Source organism: Sciurus carolinensis, chromosome 10 (assembly GCF_902686445.1).
Source record: "Sciurus carolinensis chromosome 10, mSciCar1.2, whole genome shotgun sequence".
NCBI classification, from domain to species: Eukaryota; Metazoa; Chordata; class Mammalia; order Rodentia; family Sciuridae; genus Sciurus; species Sciurus carolinensis.
Window position 1 is genome coordinate 36,826,653 of NC_062222.1, and position 27,561 is coordinate 36,854,213.

General features: G+C 33.1%; 1 protein-coding gene across 2 annotated transcripts in view; it reads right to left on the reverse strand.

Annotated features, from left to right (window-relative positions):
• Window positions 1-27,561, reverse strand: part of Fstl5 (follistatin like 5) — a 776,424-nt gene that overhangs the window by 186,970 nt on the left and 561,893 nt on the right. For both annotated transcript variants that reach the window (XM_047567007.1, XM_047567006.1), the window contains exon 8: window positions 745-865. In XM_047567007.1, coding sequence (XP_047422963.1) covers window positions 745-865 — 121 coding nt within the window. The remainder of the gene's footprint in view (window positions 1-744; window positions 866-27,561) is intronic.

Below are 27,561 nucleotides of genomic sequence, written 5' to 3' on the forward strand. Positions count from 1 at the left end.
TTAAAATACATTCCAAATTTCACCATTTCCATATAACTACATCATTAACAGTATATTATAAACTACCTGTTTTTCTTACCAGACGACTAAAATAGTTCTTTTAAAGTTATTCATTTATTTTAAAACAAGTCAGAATGTTCCACTTCATACATTTTGATATCTTCCCAGTACCCTTAGGATGGAAATTCAAATATGTAGCTAACCCTACAGGGTTACATGTAATCTGACCCCAAGTTACCTTCTTAATTCATTCCAATCACACTAGCCATCTTCCTATTCCTACAAAAAGATGAATATAATTCTACATCCATTTTATACATCACAGATTAACATGTATGTAATAATAAATTGTAAAATAAAAGTGTTTATTAATAAATCATACATGCAAGTCTGTACCCAAATTTGAATTAAAACAGTTTAACTTTTTCACTATCTCATATGTATGTTCACCTAACAATTGATATACTAACCTGAAAAAGTTTTTAAAATTTCAACAGTTTTGTTTTCTAGTTCAAATGAGTTGCTCTGTACTATTTTATGGTGGCAAAAATAATAATTTATAGTATTTACTGATTTGTGCACTTTTTTAATTTAAAAGCTTTAACATTAATACTAAATCCCAAAACAAAAATTAGAGTCTCCACAAAATTTAAAATATTCAAAACTTACATGCCTAGTCAACTGTAATGATCTCTGAATATCAAATGAAGCTGAAAAATGATTAAAGGAGCACACACTTCTTACCATTCACTTGGAAAATGTGAGTCTGATAGACATGTTCATAGCCATCAGCGTAGCAGGTATAATTGCCCATATGAGTTGTGGTAACCTTAGTAATATATAAGGACCCATCATCTCCAAAATCCTACAGAAAAAAAATATAAAATAAGGTATTTTTATTTTAACAATTTCACTTTTTTGAAAGGTAAAGCATTAAGCAAAGTAAATAGTTTAAAATATTGTTTTAAAATTTTAAAAATTGTTATTATAAATGTGGAAGACCCTGGCTTACCAGTTTGTTAAGGTATATTTTATTTAAAAAGTGTGATCTCACTCATAAATATACCTTTTTCATATATATTTTAGATATATGAATTTAAAAAATAACTTAGTTCCCACATATTTGTTCTAACTTACTTTTTTAGGTTAATAAAGTTATAACATGTTTTTGCCTTATTTATAGCCAAGAGTTAATTAACGTTTTTCACACTTTTAATGACACATTTTTATATTATTCAAAGTATGTTTACCAATAAAACAATAAAAATACTTATTAAAACTGTGTGATTTCTGAATTAATAAAAGTTAGAAACATATACCCATATCATAGAACAGGGATTTATTTTCATTGTAATTATTATTTTTTTAATACTAGTGATTGAATTCAAGGCCTCACTCAGTCTAACATTGTATCACTGAGCTATACCCCCGGCCCTGATTTACATTTTGAAGCTCAGAAATGAGCACAGCATTTGAAGAAAATTGCCACACTTTTTCAACTCAGTTGAAACAAAATTCATAACAACTTTGGAAAAAGATAACAAAAGAAAATATATACTATTTATGAAAATAAAATCCAGGTAGCACTTCAGAACAATAGAATAAAAATTTGAAAATCTGTTTTCCCATAAAGGCAATGGATACACTGGGGGAAAAATTCCAAAATTTTTTTTCCAGAAATTTTAAAAGACAAATACTCTCAATAATTTGCAGATTATTTATAAAAATGAGTGATTAAATATTAGTAAAAATGACAATATTCATGTATTTTAACTTGACTTCCTGGCCCTCTTCACAGCTCCACTGTAGTCTATAACCAATAGCTATTGGATTCATTTGGCAGCTCCTTGTAAACATACAATTATATGACTTCTCTTTATTTGAGCAAGAGCTGTAGCTCACTCTGTGTAAACAGTTCTATTGAAAAGAAACAACAGTGGTTGTTTAACTATGCAATTTCCTGGGATAGAGATATTAGTTAAGAGTTAAAGTAGGCTAGTCAAAAAACTTGAAAGGAAAAATGGGGAATGGGATATACATAGAGGGATTTTTAAAACCCCACATATTCCTGGGAATGTAGAAGGTCATATGCTCAAGACTGTACTCGTGCCCAGAAAACATATGACCTACTTGATGTCTCGCCTATGGCTGGTTTTGAATCTCTTTAAACAAGCAGAGTGAAGGCTAAGGCAGAGTTGTAAACTGCCTGTAGGAACATTCGATGTGCGACACAGAACAGAAAAAAAAAAAAAAAAAAAAAAAAACCAACAATAACAACAACAACAAAAAACACCTGCAAGCCTAGAGGAATATACCAATCCAAGACACTTAACTAAATATTTGTTCAAAACTTAGCTCAACACTAAGACAGATAAGCAAAGATTTTAGCATTTTAGTAGACACAACAAACCAAATAAACAAGTAAATCAGATTTTATGAAAATTAAAAACTTTTTTCCAAAGTATACTGTTAAGAAAATTAAAAGGCAACTGACAGAATGAGGAAATATTGGCAAATCATTTATCTGGTAAAGGTCCTCTCTCCAGAATATATAAAGAACTGTTGTAATTCAATAATAAAAACACAAAAATTCAGTTAAAACAATGGATAAATGATTCAACTAAACATTTTTCACAAATGGACAAGAGGCATATGATGGTTAGCATCATTGGTCAAGAAGGAAATACAAATAAAAACAATTAAACATTATTACTTCACACTCATAGGTCAGCTAAAATAAAAAACACTAATAACACCTGCTGAGAGAGTGGATAGAAACTTTAGAACTTTCAAACATTGCTGATGAAATATTAAATGATCCAACTAGTTCAGGTAAAATTTGGCAGTTTTTCCTAAAGTTCAATAATTATTGATAACCAACAATTTCACTCCAAGGTATTTGTCAAAAAGAATAATAATCATCCACACATAAATTATATGCAAATGTTCAGACCTGAACTAAATAGACAAAAACTGAAAACAACCCAAATGTTTACCAATAGATAATGGATAAACACAATGTGTTATAGCTACACAGTAGAATATTTGGTAACAAAAAATAACAAAGTACTGATTTATATTACTACACAGATAAATTATGAAAATATGATAAATGGAAAGATGCCAGACACTAATTGCATCAGCCCAATTATATGCAATGTTCAGAATGGACACATCCATACATATAGAAAATAGATTATCCATAACTAAGAAATGAGGAGAAAGGGAGATGAAAATAACTACTAATAGATGATAGGTAAAGGGAACAAGAAGTTAAGGGAATAATCCTACAGACTGGGTAGGATTTTAAAAAGGAATTACATGTATGGAATCTGTCCTGGCTTAAGCAAATAGGGTACGCTACATTATTGTCAAATGACCTATTATTTGCAGGAAAAATGCAGGTCCAAAGACTCCTCCAGATGGTAAGATCACAGGTTAACCTGAAGGGGGAACTTTTATGACCTTTATACTGACCAAAGATTCCAGGACTCAAAAAAGGGCAGGATTCACAGGTTTGTGCTCCTTCCTAGTCCCTGGAGCCTTCCTTATCACATCATAAAGGAATAAGACTTTCTGGGGCCCGGATTTCAGAAGGGGTGGGGTTTGCTAAATTCAGCTAGTTTCGATTCCCTTAAAAACACCATGCTCTTTGAAAAATATACTGTCAGTTCCTGAGATGGTCCCAGCCACTCAATAGTATCATACTCTAGATTTATCTTTCTTATCTCAGTTTCCCAAATAAACTCATGCTTGTTACTCTGTGCAGTCCTCTTCAAATCCTTATTGGAAGTTTTCAAAGAACTGGTAGGCTTTAGGACCATGCACTACAGGAGGGAGGTCGGACCTTGCACCTCAAGGCCACTTCTGGCTCCTGCAGTGAGTCCCTTATTATTAAGCTATGGCCTCTTATTGAGCTTCAGCTTCTTTGGTGGGTGGTTGCTGTGCTACAATAGGTATGAAGAAGGATGATATATTCTAAACTTTGATAGCCATGATGGTGACATGATTTTGCTAATATACTATAAACCACTGACTTGCACACTTTAATGAAGTTAATTTTATGTGTGTGGGTTAAATTACAATAAAGCTGTTATTAAAAGTAAAATCCAAATGAGGTATTTACACAAAAACTAAAATATTCTATAATAAAACTATATTATTTTGGCTAATGAAATTTTTACTGAGTATGAAAATATTTAGAAATCAACAAGAAAGAATGATTCATATGTTTACGTAAGAAAGAAATACTTCTATATTTCAAAACACAATAAGAATTCAAATATAATAAAGTACAGATTTTTCTATGCAAAATACATAAACCAAAACATCAAAGCATTTTAATCCTTATTTATGGTAGTTATTATGTGCCAGATGCTGTTCTGAGCACTGTCAAATATTAACACATTTAAGCTTCATAGGAAAACCTAGGATCTTTTAAATTCCTTTCACTGGAGTTGTGGAAAGAGGGAGGTGAGTGGAGAGCATGACCTCCCTGCCACTTCCTCCACCATGTTCTTCTGCTTCTGCTGCTGTGCAGCCCTGTCAGAGGAGAGGTACAAGGAGGAACTGAGGATGGAAAATGACCACATCAGCCTGAAAGTATCGGGGCAGGACGGTTTAGTGGTGCAGTTCAAGTTTAAGAGACATAGTCACTGAGCAAGCTGATAAAGGTCTCCCGCAAGAGGCAGCGCTTGTCAATGAGACAGTTTAGATTCAGGTTTGATGGGCAACCAATTAATGAAACATTCCAGCCCAGCTGGATGTGGAAGATGAGGGCATCAATGTCAAGTACCAGCAGCAGATGGGAGGTGTGACCACCAGTGGGACACTCCCCACACCCTGCAGTGTCCTTGCATTTCTATTCGTTGGTAAATGCAGGACCATGCTAATCACAGAGGAATATGCAGAAGCTCAGAACAGTCACCAAAAGAATTTTCCTTTCTCTAAGGCACTTCAAGTACAGCGCAAAACTATCTGCCTGGATGAATACTTAGGTTAAACTGGGTTGATCAGATTTTTCTCTTTAGTTAGGAAAAATGAGTTGTAAAGTGTGGGGTATGTTTTTTCTTTTCATTTTTGTTTCCTTCTCCCAAAACATTTTTTCCTCCAAACTTGTGGGATCTCAGTAGGTGCCCAGGTTCTCACTACTGGAGCTGAGGTCACTCCTTGAGTCACTTGTCCTAATCACTGGGAAAGCTCATGTTGACACAATGGGTGCATCTGTGTGGCACAGTATGGACAGGCAGAATTCCCCTTGGTATTTGTTTTAGGTACAACCTATTGAAATCTTAAATATTGCAAATCATAAACTTTGCAGAGTATATAGTATAATTGAAGGAAAAATACTAAAAAATCTTCTTTAAAAGGTAAAAAAGAAAATAAGTCTTTAGTGCTCAGGCCCAAGTGCTCCTGAGTATGTCCTCTCAGTCCTTAGGCCCAGGATTCCATCCCACCACTGTGAGAAAATATTGGCAGAACAAAATCTGGCTTTTAACTTTGTTATGGCTTGGATATGAGGTGTCTTTCAAAAACTTCTGTATTAAAGCAGGAATACTGAATACTGAAAGGTGAAATAATTGGACAGAGAATTATAGCCTAATTAGTCCATCCTAGTTTGAAAGGACGACTGGGAAGCAACTGTAAGCAGGGGGACATAGCTAGAGGAGGTGGGTCATTGGGGACATGTCCTGGGGTTCATCTTCCCAGCCCTTCCCCTCTCTCCCTCTATTTCTGGCCTCCTTGACAGAGTAACTTCCTCCACCATGCCCTTCTGTAATGATGTTCTGCCTCACCAGATCCATGGACTCAACAGCCCATGAACTAAACCTGAGACCATAAGCCAAAATACACTTTCCCTCTTCTAAGTTGTTCTTGTTGGGTATTTTATTCACTGTGACACAAAACTGACCAACACAATCCTTTTGGAAACACAGAAGAAAATAATGATCATGTTTTCATTTGGTATTGTGACCTTGGATTTCTTCCAGTATTTATATCTAATGAATTATTATAGTCTCTATATAAAAGGTGAGATTGAATATCATTGGATTTGCAGTTACAGTGTTGTGTAAAAGAGCTGCTTCCAAGTGTGGTTGCAAAAGAAACCCATGAAAAGAAGATAACTAAGTGTTCTCCTCATGGATTTGGGCTCCATTGCTTTCCAAATATGTATTAAAATTATGCATTAATATAATGATTCCAGTTCTGTGGGATATTTGGGGATCTATACCAATTAAAATGTTCATAGTTTGACTTATTGTCCTTTTGTAAGGATCGACTGCTGTCGGATGGCCATTCTCTGTCCCTTAGAGTCACCTGACAATGACCCATCATCTCACTTGCTTGAAATCTTACAGAAAATGTTCCAAGTTTCCTTTGCTCAGGTAGGGTGTTTTTGGACTCTCTTGTGTTTCTTCACCAATTTGAACATTATTGTGCTTTGCTACTGTAAACAGTAAAGTTAGTTTGGAAAGATAAATTCCTCCCCCTTAATAAGCTCCTAAGTTTCATGTCGCTCCTAATTAGCAGAACTAGGATTGAATTCCAGATAGGTTTACTGCAGTCTAGGCTATACAATCCCACACCATGCCACCTTCCTTGTGAATCAACAATTGAAGGAAGGACATCAGAAAAAAGAAGACAGTGGAAACAAAATGCACAAATAAAAGTGGTCAAATACAGTAGATCTGAGGAAAAGAGGTTGGTAAAGTAGTTAAAAGTGTATGTGGAAAAAAGAAGAGAAAGCTAGATAGATTCATTGAGGTTTTGAGTGAAAACATAACAATTTTTTGAAAAGTAATTCCAAAACTTTTGTCTCTTCTGTTTCTCAATAGCAGAGAACAGGATGAATAAGAGGATGCTGTTGAAGGACAGTCTTCCTAAGATGAAAATTTTCAAAACATGTGTGTGTGTGTGTATACAGAGACAGAGAGAGTTTTACTTCCCCCCATGTGCCATACTAATTACTAGGATTTACCCTTTGCCTTTGCTATGGTTTGGGTACAGGTTGAGTTTTCATAAAGGTTCATGTGTTAGAAGCTTGGTCCCCAACAGAGGTGGAAAATGATGTGTAAACTGTAGGAAGTGGGTCCTGGAAGGTCCTTATGTCATTGGAGGTGCTGCCCTTGGAGGGGCTGAGTTAATCTCACTCGGCCCCTGAACTCCCAGGAGAGTGAGGTTTTAGAAGAGTATGAGGTTGACACTGAAATTCCTTGCTTCCTACCTGCAATGAGATCCATTCCTCTCACTGAAGCCAAAATTAAAGACAGGCAGATCAGTCATTGGGCTGAATGGAGAAAATGGAGGCTGATTTGAGTCTGGAAAGTTGGAAACCGCTCCTGGGAGACTGGAATGTTCAAATCTCCAGAGCCCTTTGATACCACCCTGCCCAAAAAGGTTATTAAGGAAGCAACTCTTGAGCAGACAGAGAGCTACTAATCAATGCCTGCTGGGCTGCAGCTCCCCTTCCTGCCTAACACTCCACCCTGACCCTTCCAGTCTACCTGCTCACCCCCTGGCCATTCCACCAACATCTCCCAGTCACTATACAGGATAGGGGGAAATGAACAAGATAAGAGAGAAGAATGCAGGAGAACAAAGGAAACTTTAGTCTATAAAAGGGGCAGGGCGCTCTCACTTCTTGGGATACCAGAATACCATTCATGGCCCCCTTCTCCCTCCTGGGAGAAATCTGTGTTACTACCTTTAAATAAAACCTGCTTTATATGCTTGCCTAGGTATGCTTCTCTAATGTTCACATTTCAAAATTTGAGGAAGCAGAGCTCATCACCAATAACCAGTGGTATCATCACCATTGTGTTTACCCTGAGGTCCTACTAGATCCAAGCTAATGCTGGCAACATGACCTTGAATCTCCAGAACTGTGAAATAAATCTTTTTTTCTTCAAAAGTATTCTGCCACTGGTATTTTGTTGTTATAGTAACAACAAAAGGACTAATACAACTTCTAAGAATTATGTGCTCATTGCCTCCTCCCACTTTTAATTTTGAGTTTGGTACGTTTCAATTTGATGCCCAAACTTTTAATGTATTGCTCATCTTTCAGTTTTGTTTATTACTTCCTTTTATAGCTACAACTAGTTGTATTAGCAGTATTTTGTCAGGGAAACTTTTTTTCCTCCCAATCAAGATTTTTAAAAATCCTTGTATATTAAAAATCTAATAGTACCCAATGATTTACCAATATTCACGTAACAATTCCTCAGAAGTTTATCTTATACTTTTGTGAATACCTATATTTGCGCAATGTGCACTTCTGTTAAAAATAACTTCTTCTTAACTGATACTCATTATAGATTGATTGCAATCAGGAAAATTGTTATGGGGCTACCAAACCTAGCCTTGAAAATGATAAAAAAATAAAGTATGACAGAGAAAAAAAATCAGTCAAGGGGGGGGAGAGAGAGAGAGAGAGAGAGAGAGAGAGAGAGAGAGAGAGAGAATGAAAGGCAGTGATTGGGTAAAGAAGAAAGGGAAGGCAAGGAGGAGGGAGAGAAGTGGGGATTGGGGTAAGGGAAAAGGAGGAACAAGAAAAATGGGAAGGAAAAAGAGAAGCATAGCATACTCTGACCATAGAACTACTTAACTGGACAATATTTTCTTAATAGCCATCTTGTAAGATTTAAAATCCTCTGTATCACATTATATAATATTGATCATACTTGGTTTCTCCAATTCCTGAGGAACTGTCACAGAATTTCAAGCACAGCCTCCTGATTTGCATAATAGAAGAGAATCTGGAGCCTGAACACCTAGGAATAGGGGTGATGCAAAGACCCAGATAGAACTCCCTACATCTCCTCAAGCTCCCAATAAAAGAAGAGTTCATAGGGACAACTAAACCCTGATAAGAGAACTGAGATGCTGAAGCAAAAGACTGACTGCTTTAATTCAACATTTGGCAGATAGTTTACATGTTGTAGAGTTCAATGGGGGAAAGCCAAACTCACGTAGACTACCAATGAAGAACAAACAGAACTAAAAATATTTTGAAAAAGAATATGAGCAAAAAGTAAATAGTGACAACCTGAAATATAGCAATATATGCAGTGTGCATAAAGTCAACACAGTCAAACAGAACAAACACACTTAAGACTCACTATGATCCGAACATATCATGGAGACCAGAACAAAAATGAAACTTTCATGAAACAATAATTGAAAATTAAATTAAGCCCCAGAATATACCTGATATTTATATTTATATGACATATACTAAAATGTACATAACTTTTTAAAGTATATTCCCATATAATCCATTTTAAATTTCCATAAGACAAGAAATAACTTTTCTATATGTCTATATAACTACCTAGACAGCATGTTCCTTCCTTTCCTACAATTTCAGAATGACTGTTGAGTTTTCTGGGGTTTTATAAATGTGGTTTGAAGTACTATGGAATTCATGAAAAGTGATAAAGATTTTCTTACCCAATGAGGTGAAAATGATCCAGGAATACACCTTGAAAATGTTTATTTAAAGTGTCTTATTGCAATTTCTGTTATTATAAAATATGAAGTCCCTTTTAGTTAAAATACTCTCCTTTCTAAATTGGCCTATAACTGACCCCCTTAAGTTGTATGTCTCTGTTTATGTTTTTTTTTTTTTTTAATTTTTCTCCCTCTTTCTTCTAAGTGGAAACAAAATATTTCCATTTCAATTTTCCTCAATATGTGACTTTGTAAGCATCTTTTCAGGCAGCTTTTTTGAAAAAGTAAGACTTTACTATTTTCTCACCACTCTGAATAAATTGTGGGTCTTTTCAGTACACTTAAATAAAACCCAACATATATTTATTGTATACTTAAATATCTGAAGTTCTAGGCTATATATTTAAAAACATAAATTTAATTTTTAAGTAACCCCTTTAAAAGGCATATTGTTGACCCCATTTTGCAGATAAAAATGCTGAAATAAGGTAATGATACCTTTGTGAAGATCACAAAACAAGGTGTGTTCTCAGTTTAGCATTCAAATAGCAGAAATTGGTCACTCTTGTTATGTAATTCTGAACACACTTTCCCTTTTCCAGATTTCCATTAATATTAGTTAGGACTCAACATTACCTGCTGATTTAATTAGATATATCAAATCTACTCTTACCTTATTCCTGCTTTAAGATTTCTAATCTTCTAATCTTTTATTTTCTCAACATTTTTCTAATCTAAATACATCAAAATACACGTGTGATTTTGATGCTCAGCCATAGAGGAGATTCAAGTCCTGAGAACAGATAATCCAGGAACAAAATCTTATGCTTATTCTCAGTTCCCTCTGCACCTTCATAATCTTGCAGCTGATAGACACTCCATAAATATCTCTCCAGTAATTAAATCTTTATGAGCCTCTACATCATTACAGAGTTGCCGCAAGGCACTGATGTCTGGAAAGACTTGATAGAAAATGCCCAAAATAATTTACTCTGTTGAAATGATTGCTTATATTCTTCTTAAAGCATGGCAAATGGGGACTCTAGAAAAAAAGAACATCTGCAGCACATGTCTAAAATTTTGAAAAAATTTTAATTGCAACTCCCAGCTGACTACTCAATAGTGTTATAGTAATAATCAAAAGATTTAATAAGCTATAAATTGAATTCTGATCAATTAGATTGTATAGACAATTCATTATAGATAGTTCAACTATGTTTACTCCAAAATATAACAACCGAATTTGTGGTCTGTATTTAATCACAAGCATTGTTTAACTACTTCTAATCAAAAAGATAAACCCAATCTTTCTCATAAACATGAATTTTAAAACTAAGTTTATTTTTCAAATAATGTTTTTTCACATAGTTCTAAATTGTTGTGGTAATAGCATTAGAGCATGTTAAATGCAAATTTCTAGGTGAAATGCATTGCTTTGATGTACACTGACATTCCTTTTTCATTCTGATTATTCAAGTAAGCTTTTACTAGTTTACAATATTGTGAAAGCTATTTTCTTAGTTTTTAATCAGTACAAAATATATTGTCATAAAATATCAGTAACAGTAATTAAGCAAACATCTGTATATTGAAATTAACAACATACTATTTTCTTCTGATTTACCTTTTTTGTAAAAACTATGGATTTTTCTCACTAACCTGTTTACTTACACAATTAATCTATCATCAAAAAATAGCACTGAAAAATACATGATATAAGTTAAATTTAGTGAAGAGATTATTTTTAAAACCTCTTTCTTAATGTAAAACATTTCATGGGTCATTTATAGATCACAATAGAAAAAAGACAGTTAAAACAAATGGTAATTTTTTCTAATTGATAAGGACTTAATTAACTAGATTCTTTCATAGGAAAAGAAAACCAGGAGAACTTTGTGTAACAATATTATTTGATGGCACATATAAAATATGAATCATATTAATCATATTTAATCTTTTCTGAAAAAAAAGCCCTGCAAAAAATGTCCAATAATATCTTTAAATTAATTTATATGCTCCTATCTTGAGCCCACTTCTCAGAATTATCTGTTGCTAGCATAAAAATGTACCTCTCAGAACAATGGGGGAAAAGAGAGATCATTGATGGAAATCTCTATAATTTCTCAGCGAATGTTAAATGTGATTTGGGGTACAAAGAGTTTCATGAAAGAAAAAGGAGTTCCTATAGTCACTGATGAAAAGATATTGAGAAGAGGAAAAGCAGCTGCAGCCTTTCTCTAGTTATAATGAAAAGCAGACCAGCAGAAGCTATGGCGATCATCATATGTAGACAGTTTATGCAACACATAGATCCAGTGTGGTAGGTTACAGAAAACTAAGCAGAGGAGAAAGAGATGCTACTTAAATTGTGGTGGGGAGAAGACAAGGAAAATCAGAGTAGGCAAAATAAAGAGGGATGGATAACATCTAAAATAACAATATAGAAAGAATAATTAATACAACATATAAGGGGAAAGGTCTTCGTTGAAAATAATTATAAAACTTAATTGAAAGATTCATGAGCAGCTAACTCAGTGGAAAAATGTGGATAGGAGAATTCAGTAAATTAAAGTCACCAACTTTTACTAATTTCAAAATCTCACAAGAAATATCAACTGGTTTTTGAAGAACTCAAAAGGTGATTTAGATTTATAAGTGTATTAGACTATGAAAAAACAAGGTAGTCCTGAAACAGAAAAGGTAAACAGAGACCAATTCCCTTTGCCATAATACATGACTCATGTAAAGATTAAAACTAAGATAACAAGAAAAGATTGTATATTAAAATAAAGTTGCAAGGATCAAGGCTGCAGCTATTTCTCCCCTGATTCTGCCCCCACACACACCATTTTGTGATCTAGATTGTTAGCTTTCTTGTCAGTCATTGGTTTAATTAGCCCGCAGGCTTTCACTATATAAGGGTAATTTCCCTGCTATTTGCTCTCTTTTCTCTCTCTCACTTTCTCTCTCACTCTCACTCACTTTCTCACTCTCTCATTCTCTTGCTCTTCTTTTCTCCTTTCCCCCTTAAGGGCAGACACTCTGTTCATCTGCTAATAAAATCTCTTGTGTGAGTGCCTGCATCTGGGTGCTTTCAAAAGTAGTTCCAGAAAAGTCAGTATTTTAAAAATATGTTCTTTGTTCTGTCTCAATAAATAGATGACAGATAAAATGACTGGTAGATGGATGGATAGGAGATATGTAAATAGATATAGGTGTCAAATTTATAGTACATGACAGACCTATCATGGCAAATCAGTGGGAAAAGATTATTAAGTAAACAGGGTTGAAGCAGTTTCTATATATGGTAGAAAATTTTCAAATGGATGTCTATCTAATAGCATACCCAAAAATGAAGGTCACAAGGTTTAGTATGTATATGTGAAAAGACAAAACTTTAAATCAAATCTTATCTCAGGCATCAGGGCATTTGATGACTTTTAATATTATTAAGAGTAAATGAAGAAATCATAAAAGTCCTCATTAATAAATTGAACTGTCAAAATTATGAATTCTTATTTGGAAAAATACAAATTTCCATATTGTAAGTCTGCTGAAAATACAATTAACTAACCAAAGAAAATCACTATGTGAAAATGAGCCATGGAAAAACTAAAGAATGACAACTCAGCAGAGTTGTGAAAAGATACCAAAGAGGAAGACATGAATGGTTCTGATATATATGAAAAAAAATACACTATCTTATCACTAATTATTAAAATTCAATTTATTGCAACAATGAGGATGCTTTTTAAACACCTATTCAATTAGCAAAAAAGTGAAATGTTATCCTTAATTTTCCAGGAGCATTGGCCTTTGCCTGAAATCAGAGCAAATTGGGAGGCTGCAGAGGGAGGATTGCAAGTTTGAGGCAAGCCTCAGCAACTTACCAAAACTCTGTCTCAAAACAAAGTAATAATTTAAAAAACAAAAAAAGGCTAGGAATGTAGCTTAGTGGTTAAGCTCCCCTTGGTTTAATCTCTGGCACAAAAAAAAACAAACAAAAATAATCCTTTATGTTGACTGCCTTATAGAGCAATAGAAACTCTAATAAACTGGTAGTGATAGTATACATTGACAAAAACAATTTATAAAACATAAACAAATATTAACATATCCTACAACTCAGACATTTCATCTATAAATATAAACATATATATTTGCCTATGTACCATAAATTTATGTTTATGCTTATAGTAGTATCATTTTTAACAAGAAAACAAACAAAAAAACTGGGAAAATAGCCCCCAAATACAGCAGATTAATACACTGTAGTGTAATGACACAATGCATTAATAGTAATAATGATTTTTAATCACTGTTTAGACTAGTATCCTGTCTTTTACATATATGCAAAATCAGATTTGCCATGAAATCATAAAGTTTGAGTTATTAAGATGACCTCATTTGTACTAGCATCATCTAAGGAAAGCAGCAACATAAGATGCAGAGAGCAGTGACTCGAACCCACTGGGAGCTCACTATGCAATAGTGCAGGTCATAATGTCCCAGTTGCCATGGTAATATTGGCCGGGGCTGGCTACTTCTAAAGGCACATGGCTCCAACAGTCAGAACCTTGAATTCAGATGCCAACTCCCAGGGGTAGAGAACTCTGGGCATATAGCAAGATGACCCAGGTGTCTCACAAGTTTCCCTGTATCCTTCAGACTGCCTGCTTTTCTAAAACTTTTTCACAAATAAGCTTCTGAGAACAAAACCTACATAATAGACATGCTGAGCTAGCTCTAGTGTCAAGTCAAGCCTCACAGGGGCTTGGGCTTTCCCAACAGGCCCCAGCTTTTTCTCTATGTGTGTCTGTTTGTCTTTTCTTTATCCCCTCATTGTCCCTCTGGTTCCTGACTGAGGCAAAGATATTTGTATAGGCATATAATTCTGTAAAATCTGGAAGTCTATTTATACTTTTCTGAGATTTCTTTTCTTATTGCAAGTAAGCATCCACTTATATAGCCAATTGTTATGATTAGTATTCTTTTTACAAAACAATTTAAAACTTCGAGACCCACATAAATTGGGACACCACTGACTATGTTATTTATATTTTGACAATGCCATGTTTTACACATAAAGAAATAGAGTTTAGAAAGCTTAAGTAACTTCACTGTGAAAGCTATTAAAAATATATGGGAAACCAGTTCACCTAGCTCTAGAGTTCATGTCCTAAAGTCCATACTTTATAGCTATAGGCAGAAACGTGGATAAATCCCCAAACACAATGTTTGCACACACACACACACACACACACACACACACACACACACATACACAGAGTATACATATATATAATATATGTTATATATACACAAATAGTATGATCTATTTATGTAAGTTTCAGAAATGAGCAAAAATAAAGTATGTTTTATGGGTCTATATATTTATGATAATTTTTTTAAAAAATAGCAAAATAGGTGCTAACATGGAATTCATGTTAGCAGTATTGAGAGGAGAAAAAGGCTGCAGTGGTGAGTACACAGGGCACTTCAGATTTTTGGTAATGTTAGATTTCTTTTTTAAATGGTTGTTGCATCTATAGGTATCAACTTATTAATTTACTTTTAATTAAACATATTTTGTATAGACCCTTGTATGTGTATATACTAAAATATGAAGGAGTAAGTCAGTAAAAAATTAAGCTGAATCTAAAATCATGTATCTCAAACTAAATAGCTTCCCTTATGTATTGCATTTAACAATTTACTGGATAAAATGCTTACTTAAAATTTAAGTTGTATTTTCACATGTTTTGAAAGAGAATGAATCATTATTTTGGTTTTATCTAAAATATTAATAAGCAATAGCCAAAGACACCTAGAATTCTGGTAACTCTTGTATAGCCACTGAATTAAAAATGTGTATTGTGGAATTCTGGCTTCATTTTAGAAATAGCTAGAAGGTGTCATTTCTCTCCAAAGAAAGTTAGATACTCTTCAAAGACATATTTTTCAGAGTGCTGACTTTGTGGGGCAACTAACTAGCCTAGAATCTGAGGAAAGCTTAAAGTTCCAGAAAGAGACAAGTTGCAAGCAATCATTCACCTGTGCTCTCCCAGAACATTGGATAAAAAAAGGACTTTCATTGAAGCAGGTGCAAAATATCAACTAGTTCTTGTGATGAATTGCTAAAAGCTAAAGATGCACACTTGGGAGAATATAGAATCCTGGGTGCATAGATGTGAGGAATTCATCTGGCAGCTTCTTCTCCTTGGAACTCAGTGCTCCGGAAAAAGATTGGGGTCATGAAAGAGTATCAGAGAAAGTCTTCCACATAGTACAGACCTGGTGTTCGTACCTGCTCAGATTAGAAAACAACAGTTCTTCCCTGAATCCTTCTCCCTGATGAGATAAAGTTTTGAATTGCTGAAGAATGACAGTAAATCCTGTCAACTTCAGAGTACAAATAAAAACCCAGTGGGTTGGTTTATGCTTGGGGTCTGAAATGGTCCCCCAAAAGCTCATATTTTAAGCAATACATCAATGTTCATAGGTTAGTTGATTGCATTATAAGGGTTCTGGCCTTATCAGTGAATTCATCCTAGATGGATTAATAATTTGAATGGATTTACTAGGAGGTGGTGAAAACCGTAGACAGGTAAGACAGGACTAGTGGAAGTAGGTCAATGGGGACACGACCTTGGGGGACTATGCTTGTCCCTGTCCCCCTCCCCTCTCTCTCTCAAAGTTGCCCTGGGCTGAACAGTTTTTCTTTGTCACACGCATCCATGAATGTTCTGCCTCACCTCAGGCCCACAGCAATGGAGTCAGCTCAACATGAACTAAAGTCTCTCAAACCACTACCCAAAATAAACGTTTTATCCACTAAGTTGTTTGTGTCAAGTATTTTGGTCGTATCAATGAACAACTGACTAACACCACTGGAGAAAATTAAATATCCCTAAGCATTGGAGGGGGGCGAGATCACTGAAAAAATTCCACTCAAAAGACTGGGGTGCTCAATACTGTTAAGGCTGATGACGAATGTGGACAATGTGGAATGCCTCCTTGCCCTTCACCAGTCATGCTAGCAAGAACTAAGAAATGAGCAACTGCAAACTAGCACAGGCAGAGGGACACGAACCGGAAAACCTCTTGGATATGCAGGCTCACAGGGAATAATCTAAAATTGAGGGTGTGTCATGTAAGATTTTGAACTTGCTTAAAGAATTCAGCTTCCACCATAAACACATAGTAACAGTAGAAGAATAAAAAAAAAAGTAAAAAAGTATAGTAACCAACCAAATCCAAACTCCTTCAAAAAGATGAACCAGAAAAAAGGCAGGCCTCCTAATTCCAGGTAAACACTTTTTACCTTCACCTCTATTATCTAGCATAGACTATGTAGGTTTCAACCAAAATCATGAGACAGAAAATAGATTAGAAAAGCACTCTGCTTTCAAGAGACAAAACAATCAATGGAACTAATCTCAAATAGGATTCTACTGCTGGAAAAACTAGACAGGGGATTGAAAATAACCATGATTAATATTACAGGTTCTAGTGGAAAGATTCAGTCATTCATGAATAGATGGAAAATTTTAGCAGAGAAATGGAAATAAAAGTGTTGAAAGACAAGCTAGGAATAAATCACACACACACACACACACACACACACACATACACATACACACCATACACACTGGGATAGACTGCCTTTGGAAAGCTCACAAGTACACTTGAAACATCCAAGGAAACGCTCAATGGATCTGATTATAGTCAAGGGGCATTTTCCAAACTGAAACATGAAGAAAAAAATATCTGAAAAAAAAAATAGCCTATCAAAGAAATATCAGCTATTATTTGTCAAAACTATGTGCTATTCAAAACACCAAAGGAAAAGAAAGGGAAAATGGGGAGGAAACATATTTTAAAATGTGTGACCAATAATTATGCAAAAATAATTCTTATTTTAAAAAGCTATAAATGTATTACTGAAGTCCAAATATAAAGAGAAATGTTAAAGACCGGCAGAGAAAAGACACTACTATATTGAGGGCCAAAGGCAAAAATAACAATAGACCTTTTATCAGAAATTATGGAAGTCATAAAATAACAAAGTGACAGCTTTTAACTGTTGGGGTGTGTGTGTGTGTGTGTGTGTGTGTGTGTGTGTGTGTTTTCTGCACAGGGCATTAATGAACTGTCCACCCAGAATGTTATATATAGCAAAAACATCTTTCAGATATGTTAGACAATAAACCTTTGGATAGACCAATAAAAACCAAGAATTCATTAACAATAGATCTGCACTATAATACTAAAGAAAAATCTCCAGGAAGAAGGAATATAAAATTAGAAGGAAACCTGGATGAATAATCATGATTTTAAGTCACTTAATTTTGGAGCAATGTGTTATGCAGCAATATTGAGTATACCTATGCATCTTGAGTTGAAGTATTCTTTCTCACCTGATGACTTTTAACATTTTAATTTTGTTATGTCTAATTTTGCTTTGTTTTCTTAAGAAAATAATGCTTGTAGAACTTCACTGGAGTTACTGCTTAGACAAACTAAAATTAGAGCCCAAATGCCAAACGGAGATTCTTATATGAGATCGTCACCCAGATTTATCAAAGGTGGAGTCCAGCAATGACAGACTACTAATCAACTTTGTATTACAAACAAAATGCAGAATATTATGCACCATAAATGTCTGGGGTGAAAAGAGCTAAAAGCTTAAATTTAAAAACTATAAAAGCTGAATCAATCAAATAATATAATTGGTTGCAAAAAATAAAAAATATGGCTGGTGGTAGATCTGGGGTAAAGCATGTGCCTAACGTGTGATGCACTGTGCCTTTAGAAGACTCACAAGTAGACCTGTCAACAAATTAATCATTATATAATACTGGCGATCCAACTTTCTTATTATGAGAGGGTGCAAGGGTTAAATTCAAACCATTTAAAGTCACCCTGAAATATGCAGAGTACACTAACCCACAGGTTGTCATTAAGTACTGTAATGTGTTCAATGACTCTCAGGCAATAATGAATAACTGCACAAAATTGTACAGAGTCATGTTCTGTATCAGTCTGAAAACTTAGGAAAAGAACCTTGTGACTTGATAAGAAATATGTCATATATGTCAAAAAAAAAGTCACAAGAGAAATTTATTACTTAATTTTATGTCTTTTTTTCTGGGTGCAGCTAGATGATAGCACCATTGTTGGCTCAGCTGTCTTTTGAAAGTCAAGGGAAAATTGACTTCAAATTTCATTTCACAAAATTGAAAGTTTTGTGCTAATTGCAACATATCAGAGCTGAAATATATATATGTCATTCCCTAAGACAATGACTTTTTATGCTGTTACTGTAATAAGAACAGATAATAATAAAAAAAAATGTAGAGTATTATAAACTTTCTCTGATAATTTGTGTTTTCAGAAAAGTTTACTGGGCAGTGCTCTAAATCTTAGGCAAAGACTGAATGGCTTTTTTTTTTTTTTTAATGTATGTCCTATGGGAAATTATTCCGTTTTTTTTTTTTTGTTTGTTTGTTTTTTTTTTTTTTTTTTTTTGCAGTGCTGGGGATTGAACCCAGAGCCTTTTCATTCTAGGTAAGCACTCTACAACTGAATTGTATCCCTAGCCTGGGATAATTTCCTTTTTAACTTATTACAAAGAAAATGATGTACTTGATTTTGAGGAACAGGCTCAAAAAATTCTGTTCTTAAGCTGAGATTTTTGTCAAATCTCCAATTCAATGTTACATATGTCCACAAAAAATAGATACATGCCATATCCACAGGACACTGATTATCTTCTTTAAATGTTTATTTCTTTATTATTCTTTTTATTTTAGTTATGTTGGATGATATTATGTCTCTACATGTGCCTAATATTTTCCCCATCAAAACTGTACTTCTTAAAGGAAATTTGTTGTTTTTGTGAATTTAGAACAACTCAAATACAATTACTTATTTAGGGAATCTAGATTTGAAAATAAAGACCTGGATTTGAAATCCAGCTATGTCACTGACTAGTTTCAAAAAACCAAAAAATTTTTTCCTTTCCTCTAAATTCAATTTGCAAATATATGAAATGAGAATTAAAATGTTTGTTCACTTTATCTCATGAGAGCAAAGGAAACAATGTTTTGAAAAACATTTTGTAAATTACAATAAAATGTTAGGCATAATTCTCTTAATGATAAGCAATTGATAATTTGTATATTGGTGCATCTGATTTTGCATGCATTGGAGATTTCTAAGTGGGAGTAAATTTGCTAAAGAAACAAAAACTAAATCTGTAAAATTGATTTGAATATTTCATCCTAATATCAATGGTCACTATATTTTCTTTCAGATAATTATTAAAATTAAGATGTTCTGAAGTTCTTTCATAAGTGAAGGTGGATGCACCTTCATTCCTAAAGGAAGGGTACTTTATTGAATGGTCTCTTTTCTTTAGGTTAGACAGGTCAAAGTTGTTCAGATGGTAATTTTACATTGAAGAAAAATAGGAAAGAAAAGTACTTGCAAACAGGTTACATTTAAAGATATTTTCTACATATTTCTGAAGTCACAAAAAAATGCTAAAGTAAAAAATCATGACTGTGAGTCTTCAAAAATAATATAATGGGCTTCTAAAGTAAATACATTATAACCTTATATAATAAATAATTAGAAAATATTCTATGCATTAGGTTGACATCTATAAAGGAGAAAATGTGGTAGGATGATAGTAAATATCATTAGAGTTTAAAATTTTGTGTCAAAGAAGAAATCCTTTATTCCTTCCCCATTATTTTCTCTTTCCAGTAGTTTCCATCCAGAGTGACCTCTATCAGATCCCCAGCAGGCCAAGGTCCTTTCCCCTTTGCGGTCTCAGACCTATTGTCTGGTATATATTTTCTAGAATATCTACAATATGCCCCCTGAGATAGTACATTAAACCTATTGTTGGATAACATAAATAAAATCCCCTTTGGACTACTCAACATATATTATTATTCATTATTTATATGATTATATTGGTTTTAATTGTTTGCATGTGATAAGTTAATTATCTGTCCCCATGGCCTTATCCATGAAAGCTGGTACTGTTTAGTTCACTTGCTATCCTTAGCATGTTGTACAATGCCTGCCATATGGACAGTGTTCAGTGACCTTTTGAATGAATTAATCAATACACTAATTATAATTACAATTTTTTAGATTCTCAGGCAATTATTTGGAAAAATATTCCTCATAAGTATCATTTTCAAAATAGATAGTTCTGAAAACAAATTTATTTTTATTTTTAGTTATATTTATTACTAAGTGATTATATCATGAAATTTTGCCATTTAGATTTATCAGAATTCCTTACACAATACTTCTGATGATTTCTGTGTAATTATTTGTATTATTAATAATATTATTATTATTGTGTTCCAGTTTTAAGAATAACAAGTATATGGGAATCCTTAAATTATTTCATTGCACTATGTAACAAAATTGTCATTTAGAGATGATTATCCTAATTAAGTTCAATGTCGATACCTCATATGGTTAGTTTGCTAAATTGTCAGTTCAAGCTGTCAAGATCTGTAAGTGGTCTGATATTTTTCCATAGTGATCAGTTAATAAGTCATCCTTCCACAATTTTATGAATAGCAATGATTTTCAGGGATCAGAGAATAAGGTTTATTAAGACAATAATACGGCAAGCAGCAAGAGCCTCACGATTATATTATTCCCCATATCTACTAAATCCCATTGGGGCAATGCAGAACAACCCTAATGAATACAGTGCACTGTGAACAAACTATCCTATGCCACAGAATGTACAATTTTTATTTTCTGACTATTTGATACACAGATAGCCTCATAACTACAGTACAAAACAACAACAACAACAAAACTATCAGTACCTCTGCTCAGGAGACACGTAAGGGCATGAGAGAACCATGGCAATTGTCTCATAAAGTACTCTTCTCATTGTAATATAAATTTTGTAGTTTATATACAATATGCCAAATTTAAGCCTGCTCCATTCTGTACCAGTGAAAAAGGATACTGTATTACTGAAACATTTCTTGCTAGTTAAAAAAGGATAAGATGAGGTTTTAAAAATATCAGTTTTTTTTCCCTTCTTTCAGACTGTATTCCTTGGAGTCATTAATGTTGCACAACTGTAAAGTACTCTGTTGGATGTGTTAGACATGCTCTAATCATAAAACTTTAGAATCTTTAAACTGGCAGCAGAATAAAGATGCATTGGTCAGAGGTGGCATATAATGTATAACATCAAAAATACGTTGTATCCTTTTTCTGTTCCTAGCAATTATTGATGGCCTAAGAGGAAAACTGATTCTCCTGTTATTGTCCACCTGTGCTCTAAATTTGAGAAACCAGAAGTGGTTACACAATTGAGGTCAATAAATATAATCCAGATTTCTGTAATATATTGCAGGATTTCTCTTAACAATACAGTGGGGAGGACCATTATAGTGGGGGCAATGGTTCCCTTCTTCCATAGAAACTAAATGAAAACTCAAATGAAGAGAAGTTGAAAATGAAAACTAGGACTCTGCTGCAAATATCCTTCTAGGAATGATAAGGCAACTTCGTGATACACTGATAGGAAATTATTAACATACTTAAATTGATTTCCACTGTAATTTATTTCACTTATATTTTGGTTTTGGATGAAATTTCTTCTGTAGAGATTTTATGTGCTATAGTTTGTAGGTGATAATTTCAGGTGCAGATATAAGGAAAAATAGACTGTGCTAGATCTAGATTTCCAAAGCTATTATACCTATTTTTCATAGCACCCTTTTCAGTCATGAGATAAAATGAACATCATAATTAAAATTTAAGTTAATAAAAGAGAGATATATAATTTATTATAACATAATTCAGCTTTCCACCCCATCAAGGAATAAACTAAAACATGAAAGATATGAATAATATGTCCAAGGTTTTAGAGAAGGTGAGGACAAGAAATGAAAAGATATAAATACAACTTTCTAAATCAGTAGTAGATTGTCATTCATTATAGGAAGGGTTTTTTTGTTGTTGTTTGTTTGTTTGCTTTTTGTTTTGTAATGATCTTTCCAGAAAATTGGAACATTTGTAATTTCTTTGTCTCTTCATTAATCTATTCTGCATTTACCTAACAAATATTTGCTTGTAACATATTATGAACACCATTTTAGTAAAGTCATTATCACTAATTACATAAAAATTAGCAAAATGCTTATACTTTATTTATGTAATGCTTGCATCCATGCATAAACACCTGAAAAGCTAATTTAAGGAAAGCTGCTATAGATGAAGTGGTCATGGAAGCCCTCTCCACCAGAAATAATTTTCTAATAGAAATATGAATGTTAAAAAGGATCCAGCCAGAGGAGGAGTCCAAAAGAAAAAACAAGGAGAGGGATCTATAAGCTCAGAACACTAAAGAGAGCAAATGGAAATGTCAGAGCAGTGGGAATGAAAATTGGGTAGAGAACTTGACTTATATGCTCAAGGTCTTGGGTTGATCCCCAGCACCAATAATAATAACAATAAATAAATGAATAAATGAAAAATTAATTTAAAAACTCTGCATGTCATCAGCACTTAATTCAGGGCTAGATGGTTCATCTGGGAAAAAGAGAAGAGGGCTAAGTGTAAAGCCTCCAAAATCCAGAGATTTTTAATGGTGGAGGAACTGAGCAAAGAGAAGCATAAGTAGCAGCCACAGCAGAAATAAAACCAGCAATGTGTTCAAAGTCAAGAGAAAACTATTTTTTCACATTATGTTCTTTACAATAGTTAGCAGAACACATTGCAGAATTTAAACTAATTGTAAAACATGAGAAGACAATAAATAGGAATTCAAAGATCATCTTTAATGTTACTTTAGAATGAAAACAATAAAATAAAGTATATAGAAAAGGAAATCTGAGTTAAATTGGAGTTTTGGATTCACATAAAAAAGGTAATGCATCCTTATTGACTTTTAGGATAAAAGAATGTACTTCAATAACAAATGAATACAAGAGCAAGGATTTATTTTCATTAATATGTTGTTCACTCAAGGAAATTTAAATCAAATTAATGGTATTTTCGAGAGCTGAAAAAGTTAGATTTCACCACTTTGCCCTTTAACAGAACTATTGTATGATCTGGACGAATTAATTTGGTTCTTGAAGTCCAAACTATTGCATTTGACTTGTGATCTTTATTAGTCATATTAGCACATTAACATAGACTCCCAATATGATTTTCTAACCTCTTTCAAGGAGTATAAAAAGTCACGTAGTTCACAGGGAATCAGAAATATAGAGGACCAAGAAATTTGTTTAGAACATTATTTCAATGAGGTCATTATTTCAATAAAGCTGTAAAACTTTGCAGCTTGTTCATGATTGTAGACTGAGAAGTTGATTAATATGGTGCTTAGGAAAAGGTATTGAAATATAATAGGTGAGAGAATCAAGAATTACATGACAGGAAAATCACATGATCACTTTATTTTAATTTTTTCTGAAACACTTTTTCCCTATTTTTCATTGGTGTATTATAATGGTACATAATGGTGGTATTTTTTTTGTTGTTACACACAGGTACACAATGACCACTTTTTGTCTCAGAATTATCTATAAAATGGCTATGTTAGTGGTATCTATCATGTTATTAGGTTGAATGATTTAATATACATAGAATTCCTATAATGTTGTATTTTTAAAGTTTTATTTTTTAAAGCTGTATTTTTAAAGTTTTAATTTAGTTTAATAGTTACAAATTAAAATAGATGCACACTGAAATTCCAACAAGCTTGGCTGGCAAAGGTAGTTACCAAGCCTAAGGGGCACTATATCTACCAAACCAAAAAGATAACCACAGAATTTCTGGGAAACTGGAACCAATGCAATGCAATTCACTAATGCAAGACTTAATATACTGCTTGTAACATTTGATTAATCATATTATAAATATTCACTAGATGAATGATGATGTTGATGGGAAGAACAGGAGGTAGGTAGTGGGTACTTAGAGGAGAGGAAGGAAGTATGGGGAAGAGGAGGCAGGGAAATAAGACAAAAATTGATGATAACTTCTATAACTATTGTCCACTTCTCAAAAAAATATAGGTAAATCTAAACATAAAAAATTTTATTTCTATTTCAGAACCATATACCTGATCTTTTCTTATTTAAAGAAATAAAATGCTGACTCCATCAGCATCTTTTAAATTATAAATAACAAATTTTACTTTACATACAGCTTTCTGGAACATATCTAGTCTATAAACTGACTAATGGTCTATGCATGTAAAGTGAGAAAATACCATTACTTGAGAAAGTCATATTTGAAATATTTAATTTTTGCCAAAGACTAACTGAAACAAAGAACGCAAAACACAAATTCCTAATGTAGCTTAATTATGTATCATAATCATTGACTAAGCAAACCATTTTTGTTTTATTTTAGCCATTCTAGTACTATGTATATTTTGAAATTATTTTTAGCTTTAGAAGAATAAAATATGTGAGGGTTCATATTTTAAAAACAAACCTGACCAAACTATTCTATCTACATAAATATACCCCACAGTAAATTTCACATTTAGGTATATCTATAATGTACTAATTAAAAAGAAACAAATAAATAGAAGAAAGACTGTTAGAATAGAAGATAGAAGGAGGATCAGAGGGAAAGGGAACATATTGAGAATGGAATTGAAGCAAATTAAATTACATGCTTGAATAATTACATCAACATTAGCCCCAACTTTATGTAAAACTATAATGCATTAATTAAAAGATGTTTAAAGAAGTAAGGTGTCATTTCTAGGTCAAGAAAAAAACCAATATGGACTATTAATGGATTATTGTCATTTAAAACACTTTTGCTTGCAATTTATTTGTATTCCCTAAATCAGGGCTTCACAGTACAGTTTTTATATTTGACAATTCTAAATTCTTCTATCATATTTTGACACACTTCACTAGTAATTTCTGTATCTCAGAATTTTAAAAAATTAATATAAGCTTATGTGTTTTATATAAATTATAATGAAATTCTCTCTTGCTCTGGTATAAACAATGACCTGGTATCTAACAATAGTATGATTCTAAGAAAGTCAGTGAACTCCTTGATTCATGTTTATAAGACACTTTATAAGACTCATGAAATTTACTTTTTTGACTAAAAAAATTTCAATCATTGAATTGTCTAGAATACTTCCTGTTACAAAAATACTCATTCATTAAATAAGAAATAATTTAGCAGAGTGGCATTAAGCAAGGAATTTCAAATCAGAAAAACTTTGAAAAAAATTGGAATCTATTATACACATACTATATATATGCCAAAAGTTAATTCACTTAATTGATTACTAAAAATAAATGTGTATGTTGAATGACACATGCACACAAAGTCTCTGGTAAATTGCAAGTAGTCACTATCATTGTCACTTATAATGTATTCCTAGTATCTATTCTCATTAATGCTTTGTACTTATACTTTGTACTTATACTCTGATAGCAAAGCATTTACATATTCCATACATTATAAAAAAGATTTTATTTGAAATAATTTTATTCTCAATTACTATGTACTCATACTAATTAAAAATTCATCAGTAATTTTTGATAATCCAGAAACAACTGAAGTAAGGGAAAAAAAATTCGACATATAATCAGAAGCAGTTGTCCATTGCTACCTCTGTGGAACCTCAAATAAATTCATTCAGAAGCTAAAAACTGTAGTCAATCATCAGAGATTAAATGATTCCACAAAACAAAGAAATGAATTAAAGTCCATTAAACAATTAAGAATTTATGTTCTCCCTTCCTCCAGATTTATATATAGGACTACACAGCCACACACACACACACACACACACACACACACACACACACACATACAAGCTGCATTTGTCATTGATGTAACTATCTAGGGAGAAATATTCTGGTTTTTCTACTTAAACATTGAAATCTTTCAGTGTAAAAGTGTTTAAAGAGGTATATTTCTTTTGAAAACATATCACTTCCTGTAGAACAGTAAAAAATTAGTGAAAATGGGATTAAATTATTCTTATTAGATTATATCAAAGAGTGTGTATGCTCTTTATTTTACAGTGCATATATATGTATATACAGTGCATATATACATATATACCCTTATTCTATTTTTGGCATCATATACTATAAAATCTAACCAGAGCTCATATTCATCTTGAGACTTTTCTGGCAGGGTGGTCAACAAAAAAAACCCAGATTTTTCTTAATTAGCAGTTTGTTCATGAAATCATGATAGGCACAGAAACTTTTAAAATTTACTTTATTGAGAAAATGTATAAAGACTTTTCTCTCTCCTCTTATTTAAAATATGTTTCTGCTGGAATTTTTTGTTGTTGTTTTATTTTTTTTTAAGTATAACCTGTATAGTCCTTGCATAGGAATCACATGGGGCTTGACTGTAGATGAGATGTTTTGGCTCATGCACTATTCACGTCAAGCTTCCTTCTTGAAGCAAGTTAATAATCAGCCAAAAGATTCAGTTAAATGAGTGGAATATAAGAAAGTTAGGTGGCCCTGGATCCTCTGTTCTATGTGTATGTAGTGGAATTCTTCCATGATATCTGGTGTGCAATAACCATTGCTAAGGAAGGGAAAGCATGAGAAGTGAAGGAGCCTGGATTTTGATGCCAGAACTGACCGTCCATTTCAGCCATAGCCTGCCCAGTCTTGACTCCTGCTGTATGAGGCAAACCCTCCCTTTCTTATTTAAGACACTGGTTTTCAGGATGGGAAAGGGTATTGTTTCTGCTCCTTATAATCATATTTTATTCCTAGTTAAGACAAAGTTAATACATCAGTTTAACCAGGAACAACTTCCAATTTATTTATTCATTTTTGTTTAGAACACATTCCCAATTCTCAGGTATTTTTATTATAGTACCATTGCTTCATTTTTCTCAGGTTATTAATATCGAAGCAAGAATCTGAAAATTATAATTTGGGATACAAATGGATCTTGAATATCAATGGATAGCATCAAGATCTTATCTGTTTATTTATCTCTTATCTATCTCTTATTGTTGTTTCTCTGTTCTGACATTTTGTGTGCTATTTTTATTTTCAGGTGGAAAATAAAATGATGGTTCACATG